At 47.6% G+C, this 21073-nt stretch overlaps 1 protein-coding gene across 10 annotated transcripts in view; it reads right to left on the bottom strand.

The window, feature by feature from the left end:
- gse1b (Gse1 coiled-coil protein b) overlaps nt 1-21073 on the bottom strand; it is a 663364-nt gene that overhangs the window by 68619 nt on the left and 573672 nt on the right. For all 10 annotated transcript variants that reach the window (XM_072517860.1, XM_072517861.1, XM_072517862.1 and 7 more), the window contains one exon: nt 7147-7346. In XM_072517860.1, the coding sequence (XP_072373961.1) occupies nt 7147-7346 (200 nt within the window). The remainder of the gene's footprint in view (nt 1-7146; nt 7347-21073) is intronic.

Here is a 21073-nt window from a genome sequence, read left to right as displayed (position 1 = left end):
TAAAACACAACTTGATTTGTTACTGCACTCTGACTACGAGCGGTATTTACAGTTGAACTGCCAAGCATAATATTGTTGCACCCAGGAGAAGACTGATGGCCTGTTTGTGTGTGGTTGGTTTGTACAGTGTGCACTCTGTCACCCCGTAACCATACGCAAGGCCATATACAGCAGACTATACCTGCAATGTGAGAGGGAACACAAATAGGGAACCACACACATAGGTGGGGGGGGGCCGACACCGATATCGTATGGAACTTTTTCAGTGGGTGTCGCATTTGGAATGTTATTAATTGTTTGATAAGCGAGGGAACTGTTACAATTATTTAGTGGACTGATACCAATACATGACACGGAGTGTCACATTTCAGCCAATGCGCTTTAATCGCAAGGTTCTATATATAATCGGGCGGGATTTTCCCGGCCATTCCCGCCAGACGACGACTCCCCCCCCCCCCCCCCCCCCCCCCCCCAAACGCAGGTTCCCCCGGAAAACCCCTTTGTCAGCAGTGGACCGGAAGATCCCGCTGCCAGCTGATGGTGGTGGGGGCAAAAAAAAAACCTGCCCATCGTGTGATACCCTGAATTTGCAGCCTTGACTTGCTCCCAACACTGTTGCTGTGGATGACACATCAACAATCCAGCACTGCTTCCTCCAAATATCATGCGGTTCGAGTGCTCTAAAACTGCCTGATACTTTAGTTCTCCCAATGGAGGAGATTCCCCACCAAGGGGGTGACCACGTCCTCGACATGAGGATTCCTATAGATGCAACTTGACATTTTACTGGAACTTTACCTCAATGTCACTGTGGTACAGCGCACAACACCAGGCAGACACTAACTGGGACATAATACAAAATAGCAAAACAGCCAGCAGGGAGAAGAGGAGAAATAATTTTACTCAAGTCAGTTATGATAATTTAGAATGCAATGCCAGCAAAGGTGAAGGCAGCAGATCCAATCTTCAGTTTCAAAAGGGAATTGGGTATAATATTTGAAAAGTGTGTGTGGGGGGGGATTGGATGGAACCCTATTCACTTCCTCCTGCCTCGGGCCAAGGCTTCATTTTTTAAATTTTTTTTTTTTTGATTTAGTGTACCCAATTCATTTTTTTCAATTAAGGGGCAATTTAGCGTGGCCAATCCACCTAGCCTGCACATCTTTGGGTTGTGGGGGCGAAACCCACACAAACACGGGGAGAATGTGCAAACTCCACACGGACAGTGACCCAGAGCCGGGATCGAACCTGTGACCTCGGCACCGTGAGGCTGCAGGGCTAACCCACTGCGCCACCGTGCTGCCCTTGTCCAAGCCTTCATTTTGTTCCTCTGCCAAATTGTCCAGCTGAATCGATATTCACTGGGCGCGATTCTCCACTCCCGCGCCGAAGTGGCCGCGCCGTCGTGAATGCCGTCGAGGTTCACGACGGCGCGAAACGGCCCCGATCCCGACCGATTCAGGCCCTGACAATGGGCCAGGATAAGGGCCACGTCATCTACACACGCCAGACCTTGTCGCCCGCGTAAAGGCGCCGCCGCATAGATGACATGGCCGGCGCTGCATAACGGGCGTCATCCGCGCCCGTTGCCGTGGTTGCCGTCCTCTCTATGTCCGCCCCGCAAGAAGATGGGGGACGGATCTTGCGGGGCCACGGAAGGAAGGAGGTCCTCCTTCAGAGAGGACGGCCCGATGATCGGTGGGCACCGATCGCGGGCCACCCCACATTTGAGGTACCCCCCCCGGTGCAGGATCCCCCCTCGCCCCCCCGCAGGCCGCCACCCCAGCGTTCACGCACCGCTCACGATGGCAGCGACCAGGTGTGGACGGCGCCGGGGGAAACCCGCCGTTTTGGCCTGGCCGCTCGGCCCATCCGGGCCTGAGAATAGCGGGGGTGCCGGAGAATCGCCATTTTGGGTGTCTCCGGCGATTCTCCGGCCTGCGAAACTCGACCGGGCCGTTCCCGCCGCTTGGGAGAATCGCGGGAGGGCGTCGGACCGGCGTCGCGGGAAATTTTGGCGGCCCAGGCGATTCTCCCAACCAGCGCGGGAGTGGAGAATCGCGCCTATAGTATTTGATGCCAGTTCTCTCTACCTAGAAACTTGAGCCTATTTAAAGACAGTTTTTTGTAAATTCATTTACGGGATGTGGGCATTGCTGGCTGGGCAAACACTTATTGCCAATCCTTTGGTGGGGGAGATTTTATTTTATTCCTTAGGAGAGGCACTACTCCTTGAAATCAGCATTATTGGTACAATGGTTAATTTTTGAGATTTTTCTCCCATTTAAATTCAGTTTTAAAATGCAGGAACAGAAATAAGGAAGTAATGGTTGGCACGGTAACACAGTGGTTAGCACTGTTGCTTCATAGAGCCAGGGTCCCAGGTTCGATTCCCAGTTTGGGTCACTGTCTGTGCGGAGTCTGCACGTTCTTCCTGTGTCTGGGTGGGTTTCCTCCGGTTGCCTCCCACAAGTCCCGAAAGATGTGCTGTTAAGTGAATTGGACATTCTGAATTCTCCCTCCGTGTACCCGAACAGGCGCCGGAATGTGGCGACGAGGGGATTTTCACATTAACTTCATTGCCGTGTTAATGTAAGCCTACTTGTGACAATAAAGATTATTATTATTAATGGGATCATTGACAGCGCAATGTCCAGCTGCCATAGCAGGTCATCAAATTGTGTACCAGAGCCCAATCCTGTTCCCTCTCCCCGGTGCAGGCAAGGTTCTGCATGCTATATCCATCAGTTCAGTTAATGTTCGAGGTCAGCTTGTTTGTCTTCTCTTCCACAGACTTGGTTGGCATGAAAGATATTGCAACACGTGGGACAACATCTCTCCACAACTGGGCAGAAAACCACGAGGCGCTCGAGAGAGAGTGACTGGTCATGTTCCGTGACAGGTTAGAAAACTCTCTTAATATAGCAACCACCTGTTCTAAAAGGCCATTGACCTGAAACGTAAACTCCGTTTCTCTATCCACAGATGCTTCCTGGTGTACCACTTTCTGATTTTAATTGCAGATTTTCAACATTTGCAGTATTTTGCTTTAATAGCCATTGATCTGCCATTTCACTAACTCAGCTTCCGACAACCAATTTTTCCAGTCAGACTTCGATCCTGTGGAAATTATTATAAAATTGTGCAAAATATTTGCTTTTTTAAAAAAAAAGTCATTCCATTTGCCGATGTATTATTGCATCAAAATGAATTTCTTTCGGGCGGACTTTTCCTCTGTTCCCGCCGGTGGGATCTTCCTACGCCGCTGACGTTGCTCCTCTCCCCCCCCCCCTGTTGCAGTTTCCCAGGACTGCGGTGAAGGGTGTGATCAATGGGAAACTCCGTTGACAAGAAGATGCCACCACCGACTAATGGTGGATCGCTTCTGCGACAAACTCCGTGGGATGGAGGGAGGGGACGTCACAACATTTATAACTCTTCATCTAGCAGACCAAGCCTTTTAATTCGATACTCCCCGGTGTCTCAGGTAATGAATGAGTACTGTGTTTGGTCACTTGCTCTAACACTGAGCTACATGAAGTTTCCACAAGCTCCCTCACTGATCGGAGTTGAATGAGCCGGTCTCAATGGGGGGGTCCCCAGATGGGACTGCTGCATCTGGACAATGGTGCCAGGGATGGGAATATTGCTGTCCTCGGACCCCTGTTGGAAAATATGCTTGTTGCTTCTTCGGTGATGAACCACATGATGGAGCAGCCTACTGACACTCATAGAATGGACAGGACAGAACAGCCATTCAGCCCAACTGGTCTGTGTCCACGTGAACCATCTCCCACCTTACTTTTCCTCATCCTATCAAAATATACTTCCAATCCTTTCTCACACATGTTTATCTAACTTTTCTTTAAATGCATCTGTGCTAATCACCTCATCAACTCCGTGGTTTTTAGACTCACATTCTAACCTCTCTCTGGTGAAGCCGCTTTGCTTGGATTTTTTACTGGGCTTGTTAAAGATTGTCCTATATTTATGGGCTTTCTATGTGTACTCCCGCCACAAGTGGGAACACCTCGTCTACCTCTAGTCTATCAAAGCGTTGCATAATTTTAAAGACCTTGGTGGGTCATCGCACCCTCCCCCACCTTTTTAATTATTAAAGATTCCCTTATTGTGGCCACCTCTCAGTTCATATGTCATCCTTAAAAAGAGTCTTGACTGCACCGTTCCCATTGTCCCATTTCAGTTGGCTGGACAGCTGGTTCGTGATGCAGAGCGGGGCCAACGGAGCGGGTTCAATCCCCGTACCGGCTGAGGTTAGTCATGAAGGCCCCGCCTTCTCAATCTCGCCCCTCGCCTGAGGTGTGCCGACCCTCTGGTTAAATCACCACCAGTCAGCTCTCCCCCTCAAAGGGGAAAGCAGCCTTGGGTTATCTGAGACTATGGCGACTTAACTTTTTTACTTATGCCTGTTCTGTATCAAATTAAACAACATCGTGGAGCAGTTGAAGAAGAAGAATCATCCAATTTCCTTTTTAAAGGAGTGATGAACTACATCTCTTCGTCGACAGTCTGAAGAGCTGGGAGCGCCTATGGAGCTTGTATCCGCGTAGGGGTGAGCGCTCCCAGGAGAGGAAAGGAGAAAGTGAAGGGGAGGGGTGGAGATTTCAAGCAGCAGTGGAACTCCAAGGTATTCATGAAGAAACCGCTTCTCTAAGTAAAGATTTCATTTTCCTCAGTTCAACGCACCAGAGCAACCGAAGCTAATTCTACCATTAAAGAACGCTCCACAAATGACTGTAATATCCCAGTGCAGGCACTCAGAGCGCCTCAGAGCATCTCCAAGCTCTGGTCCCTCCTTCTCTCTTGTCTCCACGTATGGAATTAGTCCCAACTGGGCTTGGTCTACCAACAGCCAAGCATCTTGTAATTTAAAATTCAATAAATTTCTGACAATAATAGTGAAACTTCACTGGACGGGCCACATAAAGAATACTCCCCTTGATTGGATTACCTGAATGCAAATTAGATAAAGGCAAACATTTTCTGCTTGCCTTTGGACCCCAGAGAATCAATTATTCTTTGGGAGAGAAAAAACAAATATTTACATCAGCCATTTTCCATCTGAATTATAACCGTCTGTTTGTTATTTGGCACTGCCAGCTCAGTCTAGCTCCCTTATTAATGCAGTCTTTTCATGCAAAGCCTACTATTTTTGTTTACTCTCCAGCATCTGAACTGATTTGCGTGACTGAGCAAGATCCTAAATAATACAATTAGCTGGAACACTGAATGCTGCCGCTCTCAGTGTAGTTGGACAATAATGTGATCAATCCACTCAAGATCAGGCTAGTTCAGTCTGTACATTCACTGGGCACTAATATGGAAATGCACAGGATTCTAAATGTCAACTTTAGCTACACAAAGAGTTAAAACTACCCCCCCCCCCCCCCCCCCCCAACCACCCCTCCCTTCCCACCGCCCTCTGCCGAGATCAGGCAATGCCCATCACCACTAAGGTCTCTGAGTAACTGACTCCAATGCTGTATCTTCTAACAGATACAGAGACCTAAGCCTGGGACCACTCGAGCTGCCAGGAACACAGAGGCTGGTGTCCTCACTTGCTTTTAGCAGGCGTCCCTGGACACCAACCAGGTACGGGCACTAGCAAGGCGTCCCGTCCGAACTCAGGGTCAGAAAACTATCCAGAAGATTTCCTCTAAAATACCTCTTAATTGGTCATCATCACAATTGGTGTCCACAAGAGCTTGCAGTGCATATATCGTTTGCCACATTTCTTTCACTACAACAGTGACTACACATTCATTGTGAAAACAATTTGCGATATCCGGTGGTTGTGAAAACCCCGATTTAAATGCAAATCACGGGACATGTCTAGTCCTGAACAGAAAGAGGGAAGAGAATTGAGCCCAATTACCAGTTGCTGTTGCAAATAAGCACCAAAGACAGCAAATAAAATGGTATGATGTGTCAGTATCTTTAACCTAAGGGTCACAGTATTAACTGATCACTGGGGCTAACCTTTGTTGGAAGCAGGTCTCTCTGGGATTACAAGAACAGAGAATTGGAGCCCGTAATGTGTTAACCCTGGCCCCAACCCGCACTCACTTCATATGCAACCCTCCTACTGCTTAAGCCACCACACCTGTCCCATGCCACATTCACAACAAAAAGAAAGTGAAAGAGGATGAGGAGTTGAATTTCAATACTAAACCAATCTCTACACCATTTTAATCTGTTTTCCTTATCCTTTCTTGCGTCGCTGGTAAGACCAGCATTTGTTGCTCATTCCTCATTTCCCCTGAACGGAGTAGCTTGCTAAGACATTGTAGAGGGAAGTGAAGCGTCAACCATATTACTGTGGGCCTGGAGTCGCATGGAGGCCAGACCAGGTGAGCACAGCAGATTTAGATTTAGCTTGGTCATGTGTACCGATGTACAGTGAAAATTGTTCTGCATACAGTCCAGACAAATTGCTCCATACATGAAAACATAGAACATACGATAAATACACAATGTAAACACATAAACATACACATCGGGTGAAGCATACGGAATATAGTGCTACAACTTTCGAGAAGATCCATAGAATGTGTAGATTTCCTTCTCTAAAAGACATTGGCAAACAAGATGGGTTTTTTTTTACAACGATCGATGATGGCTTCAAGGTCACCATTACTGAAACTAGTTTATATTCTAGATTTATCAACTAATTTTAAATTCCGCCACCCACAGTGGGGTGGGACGGCGCGGTGGCACAGTGGTTAGCACTGCTGCCTGACAGCGCCAGGGACCCGGGTTCAATTCCGGCCTTGGGTGACTGTCTGTGTGGCGTTTGCATATTCTCCCTGTGTCTGTGTGGGCTTCCTCCAGGTGCTCCAATTTCCTCCCACAGTCCAAAGAAGTGCAGATTGGGTGGATTGGCCATGATATGATTGCCCCTTCGGGTCAAGAAGGTTAGGTGGAGTTTCGGGGTTGCAGGGCGGTGGGGACCTCTGTCAGACTCAATGGGCCGGATGGCCTCCTTCTGCACTGTAGGGATACTATGATTTGAACCCAATCCCAAAATATTAGCCTGGGCCTCTGGACTACTCCTCCAGCTACAATGTCACTACTAAATCTCAGTGGTTTCAGTTTGGGCATGCCAACATGCTTTTGTGCACTCACCTGCCTGCTTTCGCTCCGCCAAAGCCCATTAACAGTTTTTGTCGGCGCAATTGTCACCACAGGGGGAGTACTGGGAACACTGTGACCTGCACTTGGGACAAGAATGGGTCCAATTGGGCCTCTTTTGGGTGTGCTGGCCGGAGAGTTGTGGTTAGTTGCTGGGGAGGAGACTGGCGAGGACTCACTGCTTATTGAAGAACCTGAAAAACAAACAAGTAAAAGTTGTTTAAGTAATAGCTTTGTGAAGAGACTTGGTTGCAAAAGACTTGTAATTCTGCCGCTTACTGATGCTAGGTTGGAAGATGTAGCAGCAACACCAAGCTGAGAGGAGTGAACCCCAATACAAGTGACCAGTTGAGCGTATCGATTGAGTGAGGGGTATTGGATAGAACACCAGGGGAGACACCAACTCTCCAGGGAGATGGGGTGTAACATTAAAATCTCACTGGCAGAATAGCACTTTTGACAATCCAGCATGCCTTCAGCACTACATTGGATCAGCAGCTTAGTTGATACACTCTTGGAAAGGGTCTTAGCCACAACCTTCTGACACAGGACGCAACAGTGTTCTGAACTGAGCCAAGTTGACACGTTAAGATTTGACCTAATTTAAAACGTTTAAAAATTGAGGGAAGTTTGTGTACCCATGGAGTCACACATTGTTCCCATTTATGAGAATCCAGTGCTCCCATTTAGTCAGACCATAAGCATTTTTTCTGTCTCTGGTGAAGGCATTTTCTAGCTCAGTTGGCTGGACAGCTCGTTTGTGATGCAGAGCGAGGCCAGCAGCGCGGGTTCCATTCCCGTACCGGCGGATAGTCATGAAGGCCCCACCTTCTCAACCTTGCCTCTTGCCTGAGGTGTGGTGATCCTCGGGTTAAATCACCACAAAGGGGGAAGCAGACTTGTCCGAGTGCTGGAGAGGGGCTTCTGTAGATCTTCGGGCTTTAAAAGTTTGAAATGTAGATAGGTGTAACATGAAATTTAGACGGCCCTTTTGTTGACAAAGCTTTTGCAGAAAACGACTTGGACTCAATCAAGGAGCTTTGTGACTTATGTCCCACTGGTAATTATGCAAAAGTTATATTCATTACACGCTCATAACTACCAAGTGAACCCTCATCAAACAAGAGTTGGTGCGAGTTCCTTCCAGTCTAGTGTAAACCCTCAACAGGTCTGCAAACAAGGTAACTAATCAGGAGATGACAGCTTGTCTTTAAATGTGCAGGTTTGCTCTTTCTGAAGGAGATCAGAATAACCTGTTTTTGACCCCCTGCCCGAGTAAGGATGAGGAGTCTTGTTCGCCAGCGAAGAGCCTTTGGACCGATACATTTCTCCAGGGAGAGCACAGCAGGCACGTCTGATACACCCTCACATGTGCAGGATGCCCACTCCAGTTACGAAAATACCTCCCAGCTCCACAACTTGGCACAGGATCAGCGTTGTAACTCAAACGCAAACAGGACAAATGCACACTGTTTGCTACAAGTAATTACCCATCAATAGAACTGCACTCTCAGAAATCATCAACTAAATTCACGCGCTCCCATTATTTCAATTTTCGATGCAAAATCAATTGAGCTGAATCTGCAGGATGGTTAATAAGGGATATGGAGAAACACGATGGGGATTTGGAATTTAAAAAGCAGAGCTTTGTTGGACTAACAAATGGTGGACGGGCTCGTTCTGGTCAGCTATTAGTTCCTGGAGCAGAGAAATTGGTGGCTGGGGGAAAGAGAACACACTCCATTTCTGAAAACAAAAAATCATTTTCAAACAACATGGAGCCTGTGGACAGTTTTCAGGAAGCTTCATTTACATTGGAAATAACTAGGGAACAGCCGGAAATCTCAGGCCTTTTGGTTTGGATGGTTGGTGGGAGGTTTTTTTTCTATGCCAGGTTTGGAGGCAGACATGGATGTGCCTGACAGTGAGCAGCACTGAGCTCAATAGCTCAGTATAAATCACAAATAGGGGAAAGAAAATATACCAAAGTAAATATAATTTCAAACAGTAATCCGTTTTTTTCTCCACGCATTATGCTGTACGAAAAGAAGTGGGCGAGTCACAGCTGAAATAATGTATTATTGAAAACTGACCACTTTGTCCATGTTGATTTAAATTTTCTCCCCAGCCCTCCAAACAAAATAATACTAATAATAATAACCTTTTATTGTTACAAGTATGAAGTTATTGTGAAAAGCCCCTCGTCGCCACATTCCGGCGCCTGTTCGGGTAAGCTGGTACGGGAATTGAACCCGCGCTGCTGGCCTTGTTCTGCATCACAAACCAGCTATCTAGCCCACTGGGCTGAACCAGCCCTTGATGAATCACAATCAGTACAGATCCATGGCAACCTTTCAGCATGCCAGCGCAGTGGTTAGCACTGCTGCCTGATGGCGCCGAGTCCCCGGGTTCGTTCCCGGCCCCGGGTCACTGACCGGTTGGAGTTTGCACATTCTCCCAGTGTCTGCATGGATCTCACCCCACACATCCCAAAGATGTGCAAGGTAGGTGGATTGGCCACGCTAAATTGCCCCTTAATTGAAAAAAAAAAAAATTGGATACTTTCGATTTTTTTAAAACTCTCCAGCACTTCTCCCAAATGTCAGTGCTCTAAGTTAGTCCTGGACTACTGTTGCCCAGCTGAACTCAGTCGTGGGCAGCACGGTGGCACAGTGGATAGCACTGCTGCCTCACAGCGCCAGAGAACCGGGTTCAATTCCGGCCATGATCTGTGTGGAGTTTGCACTTTCTCACCGTGTCTGCGTGGGTTTCTTCCAGGTGCTCCGGATTCCTCCCACAGTCAAAAATGTGCAGGTTAGATGGACTGGCCATGCTAAAAACTGCCCCTTAATCTCCAAAAGATGTGCAGATTAGGTGGGGTTACAGGGATAAGGCAGGAGCGTGATCCAGGTACGGTGCTCTTTCAGAGGGTCGGTGCAGACTCAATGGGCCGAATGTCCTCTTTCTACATTGTACAGATTCTATGACTAGCTACAGCTGTGGCACAGCAAAGCCATTTTAGCCACATGTAGCAACTAACCACGTAACACTCACTCATACAATACAGACAATTGTACTCAGTAACTAAAGGAGTAAAGCACTTGCACTCTGCTTTCTGACTTGGCGTATACCAACCAATGCACAAAGAGGTTAAAGTTCACATCTACGTTGTCTGGCAGCATGGAGGTCACATGTGCAATAAAGGTATCTGTTCCTTACTTTGGTATTCCCTAATGAGAAACCAACTTTACCACAACTGGATTCCTAATCCACCGCGTGTGGCCAGTGACACAATAGGGAAATGGTGGTACAGGGGCTGTGTGTCACTGGACTGGCAATCCAGACGCTAATACTCTGGGGATAAAAACAAATTACTGCGGACGCTGGAATCTGCAGCAAAAACAGAAAATGCTGAAAATCTCAGCAGGTCTGACAGCATCTGTGGAGCGAGAACAGAGCTAAGGTTTTGAGTCTGGATGACTCTTCGTCAGAACTAAATACTCCGGGGACGTGGGTTCAAATCCCGCCAGCACAGCCTAATAAGTAAATCTGGAATATAAAGTTTCTGCAATGGTGACCTTGCCAACCATCATTGATTGTTGTAAAAGCCCATCTGGTTCAATAATCTTCCCCTTCGGGAAGAAGATCCGCTGGCCTTGTCCAGTCTGGTCTGCATGTGACTCCAGGCCCACGGCAATGTGGTTGACACTTAACTGCCCTCTGAAATGGCCCAGCAATCTACTCAGTTCACGGGCAATTAGGGGTGGGCAAGATCCCAAGAAAGAACAAAAATATTTGTCAGTTAAAGGCAGTTAGGGCAGTGTGATAACCTGCCTGTTACTACTGGCTGGGGACTAGTGGCAATCCCGCGAACCCTTAGTGACTTCTGAGCTTCCCCAATGAGGGGGGGGTGGAGAAATCATGAGCAGAGTCACCAGCATAAATAGAGCTGGCCAGTGTGGAACCAGCTAGGGAGGAGAGCACAGTGGTGGAGCACTGCTGCTGTTGTATAGATTTAATTGTAAATAAAGTTACTTCTTTTGATTCTACAAACTCGTGCTGGATTCTTCGTGGCCCTCACATGAGGCGGCACGGTGGCACAGTGGTTAGCACTGCTGCCTCACGGCGCCGCGGGCCCAGGTTCGATCAACAGCCTCTCCACAAAGGCCTCGCCAGACTGCCATTTAAATCAAAGGGGCAACACTTGGACCTTGGCAGCACCGTTAAGTGCTCCTGGAAAATGAATTGTGGGACTTGGAGGTTCTTTTTCTACACCCTTTCTCTGCCACTTCCAGTCTCCAATATTGTGAAACATATCCTCTGATACGAATATCAAGGCCAATCTGAATCCTTCCTGAAGTGCAAACTGCTTGGTTCTTTTGCGAAATGAATATCTGCTTTGTCTCAAATAACACGGACAGGAGTACGGGGGTAAAATAAAACCTTGCACAGTTTAGCCAGGAGATAAAAGGGAGTCATGTAACAGGGTTGTCCACATGTCGGTAATTAACGAGAGGCCCAGGTATCAAACGCCTCTGATCTGTGACTACCTGGAAAATGGATTGAGTTCCCCTGGGACGTAAAGCTTTTAAAAAATGCAATGTGAAAGGATGGATTCTCTAAATTGAATGTGAGGGAACGCTCGAGAAAGGCTTTATACAATAAAAAAAAATTCAAAATGTTAAAAGGAACTAGTTGATATCAGTTCAAAAGCCAGGAAATTTATCTTGTCAATCCAAGGTTAACAACAATTAGCAGACTAATCCCCCCCAGATTTAAAAAAAGGTATTATTCAAGTCTGTGATAGTCTAACAATCAATACCATTAAATGAGAGCAGAATTTAAATGATTCAAAAGGTCTTAGTTTGGGAGTTTAATTCTCAGTGCGTGCTTCTGGAAAGGACATGAATTGCTTAATTAACCTCCTTCTTACAGAAATAAGGCAGCTAATTGAACAAATGTAGATTAAAAGTGACAGATGCAGAGCCTCAACTTGCAGCTTCAGTGTTCATCCTGCACATTGCACACGACCAACTATGTTGGATTAGTAAGCACGAAGAGGCAGTGACACTTAATCAACCAATGACTTATTTCAGTTATTTGCTGCTTGATGGCAGCATCCAAGTAGGCTGTTTATTTGGTTATCCTCTGTCTTATATGGACAGAAGGAGCCAATGTGCCTGGTAAAGCCTCCTGGTTATTTAATCAAGGCCTTTCCCAAGTATTAAGGTTTTTATTTTGCATGTAATGTGTTCTGAAAGTATTAGTTTGTTCCACCCCTATAACCCTCCAGACTGTTCCTCCAGCTCTGGTGTCATAAATCCCCGGATCTCCATTCACTCCACCATTGGCAGCGTGCCTTCTTGGGCTTGGCTCTCTAATTCTCTCTGCTGCCCTCTGCTCCTTTAATGCCCTCCCGAAATACCGACCTCTTTCACCAAGCTTTTCGTCGCCCCTACTCCTAGCCTTAGGTTCAGTGTCAATATTTGTCCAACTATGAGTTTTACAAATCTATTCTTTCCTGCGAGGCGAACGTCGCTGGTTAGACCAGCATTTATTGCCCATCCCTAATTGCCCTTGAGAAGTTGGTGGTGAGTCACCTTGTTGAACCACTGCAGTCCCGGTGGGGTAGGTACATCCCCAATGCAGTCAGGGAGAGATTTCTTGGGGCATTATTTCTGTTTAAAAGATGCTAAATCAATGCAAGTCGTTGGTCGTTTATTTTTGATTGGAAAATCGTGGTGGAGGATTGAGTGCCACAGTGCAGAGCATCATCAAGGTTAGAATGAGTAGCTGAGAAAATCATCACCGCGCCACGGTCCCAGGTTCGATTCTCAGCTTGGGTCACTGTCGGTGTGGAGTCTGCATGTTGTCTGCGTGGGTTTCCTCCCGTAAGTCCCGAAAGATGTGCTTGTTAGGTGAATTGGACATTCTGAATTCTCCCTCAGTGTACCCGAGCAGGCGCCGGAGGGTGGCGACTAGTGGATTCTCACAGTAACTTCATTGCAGTGTTAATGTTAGCCTACTTATGACACTAATAAAGATTATTATTAAACCATATACATCTAGTACTGATGTTTAGAAGATGGACAGCTTGGATTTTCAAAGCTAAAGATGTTTGGAGGAAGGGGCCAGAATTCCAACATTTTGAGGTTCTGGGAACTATCAAGCTCAATTAAAAGAAAGTTAGAAATGAGGGGCAGAATACAGTAAAAGGTTTTGTAATAAAGTTTGCTGTTAGGAGCCAAAATCGTCAGAATGAATGACGGTCATCCAGCCCAACTGTGTGTGTCCATTCCCTGTCCTATAAAGAATATTTACATCACTTGCTCCTCAACCTATCGGGTTTATAACTTCCTGCCCATGTTACGACTTGCATTTATATAGCATGTTCAACATTATAAAACATCCAAGGACTACGGAGCAAAATTATCAAACAAACTTGAAATCACTGGAGGACAGGTCAAAGACATTTTAAGGCACATCTTGGGAGAGTGAGGAGTTGGGAGACAGAGACGTTTAGGGAGGCTGTTCTGGAGCCTCAGAGCCAAGCATGAAGACACAGCCACCAACGGTGCAGCAATTCAAATTGGTAACGCTCGGGAGACTGGAATTGGAGAAGCACAGCTATCTCGGAAAGCGAAAGGAGCTTACAGAGATAAGGGGCGCAATTCAACTAAAAAAGAGAGTCCGCTCTCGAAATGGAAACAACCCTGCTATCTGATGGCACTGTTTCTTTTTTTAAATAAATTTAGAGTACCCAATTAATTCTTTTCCAATTAAGGGGCAATTCAGCGTGGCCAATCCACCTACCCTGCACATTTTGGACTGTGGGGGCGAAACCCACGCAAACACGGGGCGAATGTGCAAATTCCACACGGCCAGTGACCTTGAGCGGGGATCGGACCTGGGACCTCGGCGCCGTGAGGCAGCAGTGCTAAACACTGTGCCACCCCATGCTGCCCAATGATAGCACTTGTTTCTTTTCAGCTGCTGGCGGGGAATTACCCACCGAGGCTGCACTTAGCCGCGTATCCTGCACTGAGGGAATTTTTAAATAGGGCTGCGATCTCTCGACGCCCCCCCCCCAACCACTCCAAGGTCTCAATTCAATTGTTGAGGGGCGTCCGCGAGCCTCTATACACCCCACCAGATACCGACAGGGAATCCCAGGCGCGATCCACGGCACGGGCATAAAGCCAGCCTGGCACTGCCAACTGGGCACCCTGGCACTGACAGGCTGGCACCCAGGTGGCACTGCTCAGAGGTGGACCACTCAGGGGCCTCCAATCTTCTGTGAGATGCCCAAGTGACATTTCGCCTGGTCCTTGTTTGTGTCGGGCTGGGATCCATCTCGGTAAGGCCGATGCCGGATGGCCATTCGATCCTGCGGCAGTGCGGTTAAGTGAGTTTTTAAACTCACTTAACTGTGCGAGACTGGGTCCCACCCATTGTGGGGCGCAGCCGATAGATCGCACCCATAGTATGGGGAGGTGAAGCCATGGAAAACAAGAAGGAGAATTCAAAAATCAAGGCATCTCTTAACCAAGAGTCATAGAATCCTCATAGAATTCCCTACAGTGCAGAAGGAGGTAATTGGCACATTGTTTTTGCACCGACCCTTTGAAAGACCACCCTACCCAGTCCCAATCCCCTGCCCTATTCCTGCAACCCCACCAAAAGGGGCAATTTAGAATGGCTAATCCACCTAACCTGCACATCTTTGGACTGTGGGAGGAAACCACACAGACATGGGAAGAATGTGCAAACTCCACACAGACAGTCACCCAAGGTCGGAATCGAATGTGTCCTTGGCGCTGAGGCAGCAGTGCTAACCACTGTGCCACCGTGCCATCAACGTGGGTCAGCAAGCAAACGGGCGATGGGTGAATAAAACTTTATGGATGCTCGAATACGGGCAACAGAGTTTTGGTTGACCTCAAATTTATGTGGGAGGCCAGCCAGGAGTGCATTGGAATTGTTAAATCCAAAGATAATGAAGACGTGGATAAGGGTTTCCAGCAGTAACTGAACTGAGGCAGCGACAGAGTCGGGAGATGTCACAAAGTCAGAAATAGATAAGTCTTCGCAATGGCGCGGATGTGTGATTGGATGCTAATCCCGGGCTCAAATATGACACCGCAGTTGGGAAGAATCTAGTTCAGCCTCAGAGAGTTACCAGGGACAGGATTGGAGCTGGGAGCAAGGCAAGGGATTTTGTGGCGGGACTGAAGCCAGTGGTCCTCATCGATATTTTGTTTGAGCATATTCCTGTTCATTTGGTACTGGACTTCGAGACTGTGGACAGTTCGAGAGAGGTGCTGGTAAGGGTAGAGCTGCGTGTTGTCAGTGTACATACAGAACTTGATGCTACATTTTCACAGCAGGAGTTCCTCAGGCTAGTGTCCTCGGCCTATCCATCTTCAGTGACTTCATCAGTGGCCTTCCCTCCAACGTAAGATCAGAGGTGGAGGTGTTCGCTGATGATTGAACAATGTTCAGCACCATTCGTGGCTCCTTTGATTTCAAAGGGATTATAAATATAGGAAGTCTTGTTAAAACTATACAAGGCACTAGTTAGACCTGGAATACTGTGAACAGATTTGGCCACCGTATGTAAGGAAAGACATGCTGGCATGAGGTTGATCCGGGTATGACAGGATTTTCTTCGGAGTAGGTTGGGGCTGTACTCATTGGAGTTTAGAAGAATGAGAGGTGACCTTATTGAGACATATAGGATTCTTAGGGGGCTTCACAAGTGTAGATGCTGGGACGTTGATTCCCCTTGTGGGACCAGGACTAGAGGGCATATTCTCAGAGTAAGGCAGAGATGTCAAGGGGCTTGGAGGGAATCCTCCAGGTGCTGGTGTAACCATGTATCTGATGCCTCTGTCCTCCGAGATGGTAGCGGTTGTAGGTTTGGAAGGTGCTGTGTAAGGAATCTTGGTGAGGATTTTATGGGCAGGACAGACTTAAATGCTCATGGAAATCCATCTGTCACCCATAAGGATCTGCGAATACAAATTAAATACTCACATCATTCCCTTGATTTTGGGGTTTGATGGCCGCTTGTGGAAATCTGTCAATCAATGCCATTGGTTTTTAAACAAGTAAGCTGTCAGCACTATGCGGCACTGACTGTAGTACAGTACTGTCTCATTTCAGACTGTGGCAATAAAATCATTTAAAAGCTCTGTAGAAACATGGGTGCAAGTTTCATCTAACCCGCCCATTGGGAAACCTATGGGACTGCGCACCACGCCTCGGAGTCAGTACAACATAGATCACAGGAAATGGTGCCTGGACTCAAAAGGTTAAATAATTAGGCAAGATTAAACAATGCAGGGATGCATTCCTTGGAATTTAGATGGTCAGGGGTGACTTTAAGTTTTCAAAATATTACGGGGAAAAATTGAAAAAAATAGGAGAGAGAAAATGGGCAGGATTCTCCGCCCCGCCGTACCAGTTTTCTTGCCGGCAGCGAGATTCTCCAGCCGGCCAATGGGATTTCCCATTGTGAGTAGCCCCACGGCGTCGGGAAATCACCGGGCTTGGGTGCGTTGCCGGCTCAACAGAGAAGCCCAACAGCGGAGAATCCAGCCCAACATATCTGCAGATCGGAGGCACAGATGAAAAATGAGAACCAGGGGCTGGGTTCTCCGATTTGGAGACTATGTCCCCACGGCGGCATGGGAACAGTGGCGTTTTCGCCAGGAAAACGGGCGCGAGACGGCCACCGATTCCCCGTTTTGCTGGGGGTTAGCAGGAAGGCAGCATAGAGCACCTGGCTCGAGCTGCCGTTACGGCCTGGAGAATTGACCGGTCCGTGGCCGCGCATGCACACGGCTGCGGCCTGCAGCGGCCGCGCTGTACTTCATGGCAGATACCGCTCGTGGACCCGGCCCGCGAAATAATCACCCCCTTCAGCCGGCTCGCGCACCCTCGGACCGCCCCACCACAGTACCCCCAGCCCCGGATAATGTCCCCGACTGTGTCGGCGCAGTGACTGAGACCGCAGCCGCCACGCCGAGTTCCCGACGGGTAGGACCACACCTGTCCCAAGCCGCTGGGAACTCGGCCAGTCGGGGGCGGAGCATCGGGGGGGGGGGGGGGGGGGGGCCTCAAGCAATGATCTGAGGCAGTGGATATGTGGCGCGGCGTACTCACAAGAGTACGCCGCTTTGGAGGGGGCGGAGCACTGTGGAGGCGGCGCCGCCCCCGATTTGGTCGGGCATTTGAATTCTCCGGCCCGTCGCCGAATGCGATGTCGGCGACCGGAGAATCCAGCCCCAGATCTACCAGGAGCAAAAATTTGGGAACACGTCTTCATGCAAAGGGTGAAAGATGTTTGGAACTCTCGTCTGCAAAAGGTAATTGATGCTGGATCAATAAACTTTGAATCTGAGGTTGGTGGGTGTTTATTATCCAGAGGTATTTAAGGGACAGGGACCCAAGGTAGTTATGAGGAGTTAGGTCACAGATCAACATTATCTCAATGAATGATGGAACAGGTTCAAGGGGCTGAATGGTCCACTGGCTATCCACACTGCCCAATATCACTCGACATTAATGTTGAGTATCAATGAGAATAATGTTGGATGAGGTGAAAAACACATTTCACCTGATCCTGTGGGTTTCCCATCTGGAGAGTTGGGTTAAAATGGTCATTAGTAGAGTCTACCGCATTTAAAAAGAATTAATAGCCCAATCTCACCTCAGGATCAAGAGGGACAAACTCTTGAGCGGCACGGTGGTGGTGGTTAGCACTGCTGCCTCAGGGCAGCACGGTGGCGCAATGGTAGCACTGCAGTCTCATGGCGCCGAGGTCCCAGGTTCAATACTGGCTCTGGGTCACTGTCCATGTGGAGTTTGCACATTCTCCCCGTGTTTGCGTGGGTTTCGCCCCCACAGCCCAAAGATGTGCAGGGTAGGTGGATTGGCCAAGCTAAATTGCTCCTTAATTGAAAAAAATTTATTGGGTATTCTAAATTTTTATAAAAAGGGACGAACGTCAACCTCTCGGAAAAAATATGAACTGTTATTGTCGTGATATTTGCTCTCGGAAACGCGTTGATGTGGAAGTCAGCGATCTTTCGATCATGGGCAGCGAGCAACCGACTGCAAAGTCCCAGAAACCTTTCCCTCTCGCAATTGGGGGTATTTTATCCACTTTTTAAAAATCACAAAGATTTTCTTCTTTTATAAAGTTCCCTTGGCATGTGTTTGTGGAAAGCTGCAGGGGAGAGACAGCCTTGCACAACAAGCAGCAAGTTATTCAGAGCCGGACAGATCCAGCGCTCATTTGCTCTGGGTTACCACGCATTGAAGGCGGCCTGCGTGCTTTGTCACAGCAGCAAACATTGGCAACTGTTACTGCTCACCTTCTCAACAGATGGGCCTTGAAAATATGCAAAATACATGCAACAGCTACCTGATGTCTTTGTGCAATTCCGAAGCACGTAACAGCACAATCTGCAATTCAAATGAACCGAGGAACTACTACACAGCTTTAGCAGAGCTTAAATATTTAGTGCCATATGGAGATCAAAAAAAAGACTATATTTGCATAACTCTTCATCTGGCCATAAGACATTGATAAAGCTCTGCTAAATACTCTGTCCAGTTTGGGACTGTTCCACAGAGACTGGAAAGATCCCGTATTCCGTCCCTGGTCCACGCTGAGTTAGTTCATCTCAGACTAATGGCAGAGGCTACAACTGTCCACAGTATCCACTGGGTTAGGCAGAAAGGCTTCTCCTACCCTCTGGCTCCTTGCTGGAAAGCACATGGATGCGGATTGGCTCGAATGTTTCCTACCCAGCCAAAACGAGCTGCTTAGGTTCATATGCAGAGCAAGTGGACTCTTGGGGCTAGAGGGGACACTACTGCCCCTTTTTAAATTAATTAACAGGATGAATTCACATCGCTGGCTAGGCCAGAATTTCTTGCCCATCCCTAACTGCCCTTGAGAAGGCTGTAGTGGCTAGAGTCTACTTCAGGAGCGGGGACAATTGGGATGACCACCTGATAGTTCCCAATCATTACATGAGGTAACATACCAAACATTTGGAGAAAGGCTTTGATACAGTCACGATGTAAAAGAATAATTGCCACTACAATCTCCCTCATGCTTTGGTCACCAGTTTGAAATCCTCTGACTGGGAACTTAAATAATGGCAGCTGTCACTACTCTGCTTTATAAATGGTTCTTTTCATAGCTGGTTAAAGATTTATTTTTTGAAAAACAGCTCTTCTAGTTGACCAGTTTGGTCACTTGGCACACACGCACTTAATAGAAAACAAGACTTTTGAAAATAAATGTTCTTCCTGCTCTCCCGTTGACTTCAAGAGTAGATGTTGTGGTGCTGTGAGTTAACAGGGATTGCAGGCCTGTAGCGAGTTAACGGGATTCCAACGTGAATCTTCTCGCCGACCACACAGTTCCCTGGCCAAGAAGAGGACAAAGGTTAGCCACCGGCCTTGATGTCCATCGCTACCTCTTACTGAAAGTGGGGTGGCGACCGGGCTTGGTTCTGTTGTGGCGCCCCTTCTGCCCCAAGAGCATCTTGGCCTGTTTACGGTCACGGCTTAAAGGAGAACAAATGAATTCTTGGGTGAGGTGCCAAGAGATGGTCAGGCAGTGAGCATGGACCTGCCCAGCAAGCAGTCAACGTTTTTAAGGAGTGGGGTAGGGGAACAGAGAATGCGGGGGGAGCGGAAAGGGGGAAGACAACCTGGAGTAAAGAAAAATTCAATATAAAGGAAAGAAGGAATGATTCTCACATCTCTCAGGCGACAATCCGATTTCCTGCCCCTAATTCACAGCCGACTTGTTCAGTTAAAACATGCAGTGGCAACTGACGGAGATTAAATATTGAGTAGTACCGTCCTAGTGCTAGAACAACACATTATAAAGCCTAGGGACAGATGAAATATCAATGGAGCATATCAGAATGTAAACTATATTGAGAGGGGCAGGTTTTTATTCAAACAAGCTCTTAGGGTACGACAAATGATGTGGCATTTGGATTACTTAGGATGAATTGAATTTCAAACTGTGCCCTGCAGATAGACGTGTTTTGGAAGATGTTTCGGTAACAGAATTTACATATGTCTGTTGCAAATGAGGCGAATGCATAGCCACCAGCGCCAAGCAGCAGAGGTTTTTCCATTAGCTCCGTGCTTGGAGAAACAAAGTAGTTGGCGCATGATGTATTCTGCACAGAAAGGTTATTTTTACACACCGATGCAGAGATACCATCTCTGGGCGACTCCTGGGTTTTTGAGATCCAGGTGTCCAAGGCAAGGATTTAAACATATTCCTTCCGAATCTCTCACTCAAACATGCAGTGATGAAAAAGGACGAGGCAGCTTTGCATTGATATAGCACCTGTCACCAACTTGGGGCATCACCCAGCCAACAAAGCTCCTCTTATTCCGATCACTTGAGCACCCCCAATTTTATCCCCCTTTGGTGTCCGGACCTGCTTTTGCCTGGGCCCAATCTCTGTAACACCTCCCGCCTTGCTTGCTTTTATCCTTTTAAGGCACTCCTTTTTGACCAAGCTTTAGCTCACCTCGCCTAATATCCGTGTGACCCGGTGTTTTGTTTTATAATATGCCTGTGAAGTCTTTGTGATGTTTTATTGTGTTAAAGGCACTAAACGAGCTGTTGTTGTTGCTGATGAATTTTTGTAATGCAAGGAAACGGCGGTTAATTTGCACAAAAGGTCCCAGAAATGAAATAAAGGACCAGGTTTTTTTTCTAAAGCTACATTGGTTGAGACATAAATGTTGGCCAGGATCTGGTAAATGGGCCTCAGTTGAAGGTCAGATGCAAATGTTAACACCACCAAAAGTGTAGCATTCCCCATTGGAATATGCCGGCCTAGGTTATGTCATCAAACCCATAACTGAGAGT

This window comes from Scyliorhinus torazame, chromosome 10, assembly GCF_047496885.1.
Source record: "Scyliorhinus torazame isolate Kashiwa2021f chromosome 10, sScyTor2.1, whole genome shotgun sequence".
NCBI classification, from domain to species: domain Eukaryota; kingdom Metazoa; phylum Chordata; class Chondrichthyes; order Carcharhiniformes; family Scyliorhinidae; genus Scyliorhinus; species Scyliorhinus torazame.
Note: the sequence above shows the minus strand (reverse complement) of the source record. Positions and strands in the feature narration are given on the sequence as shown.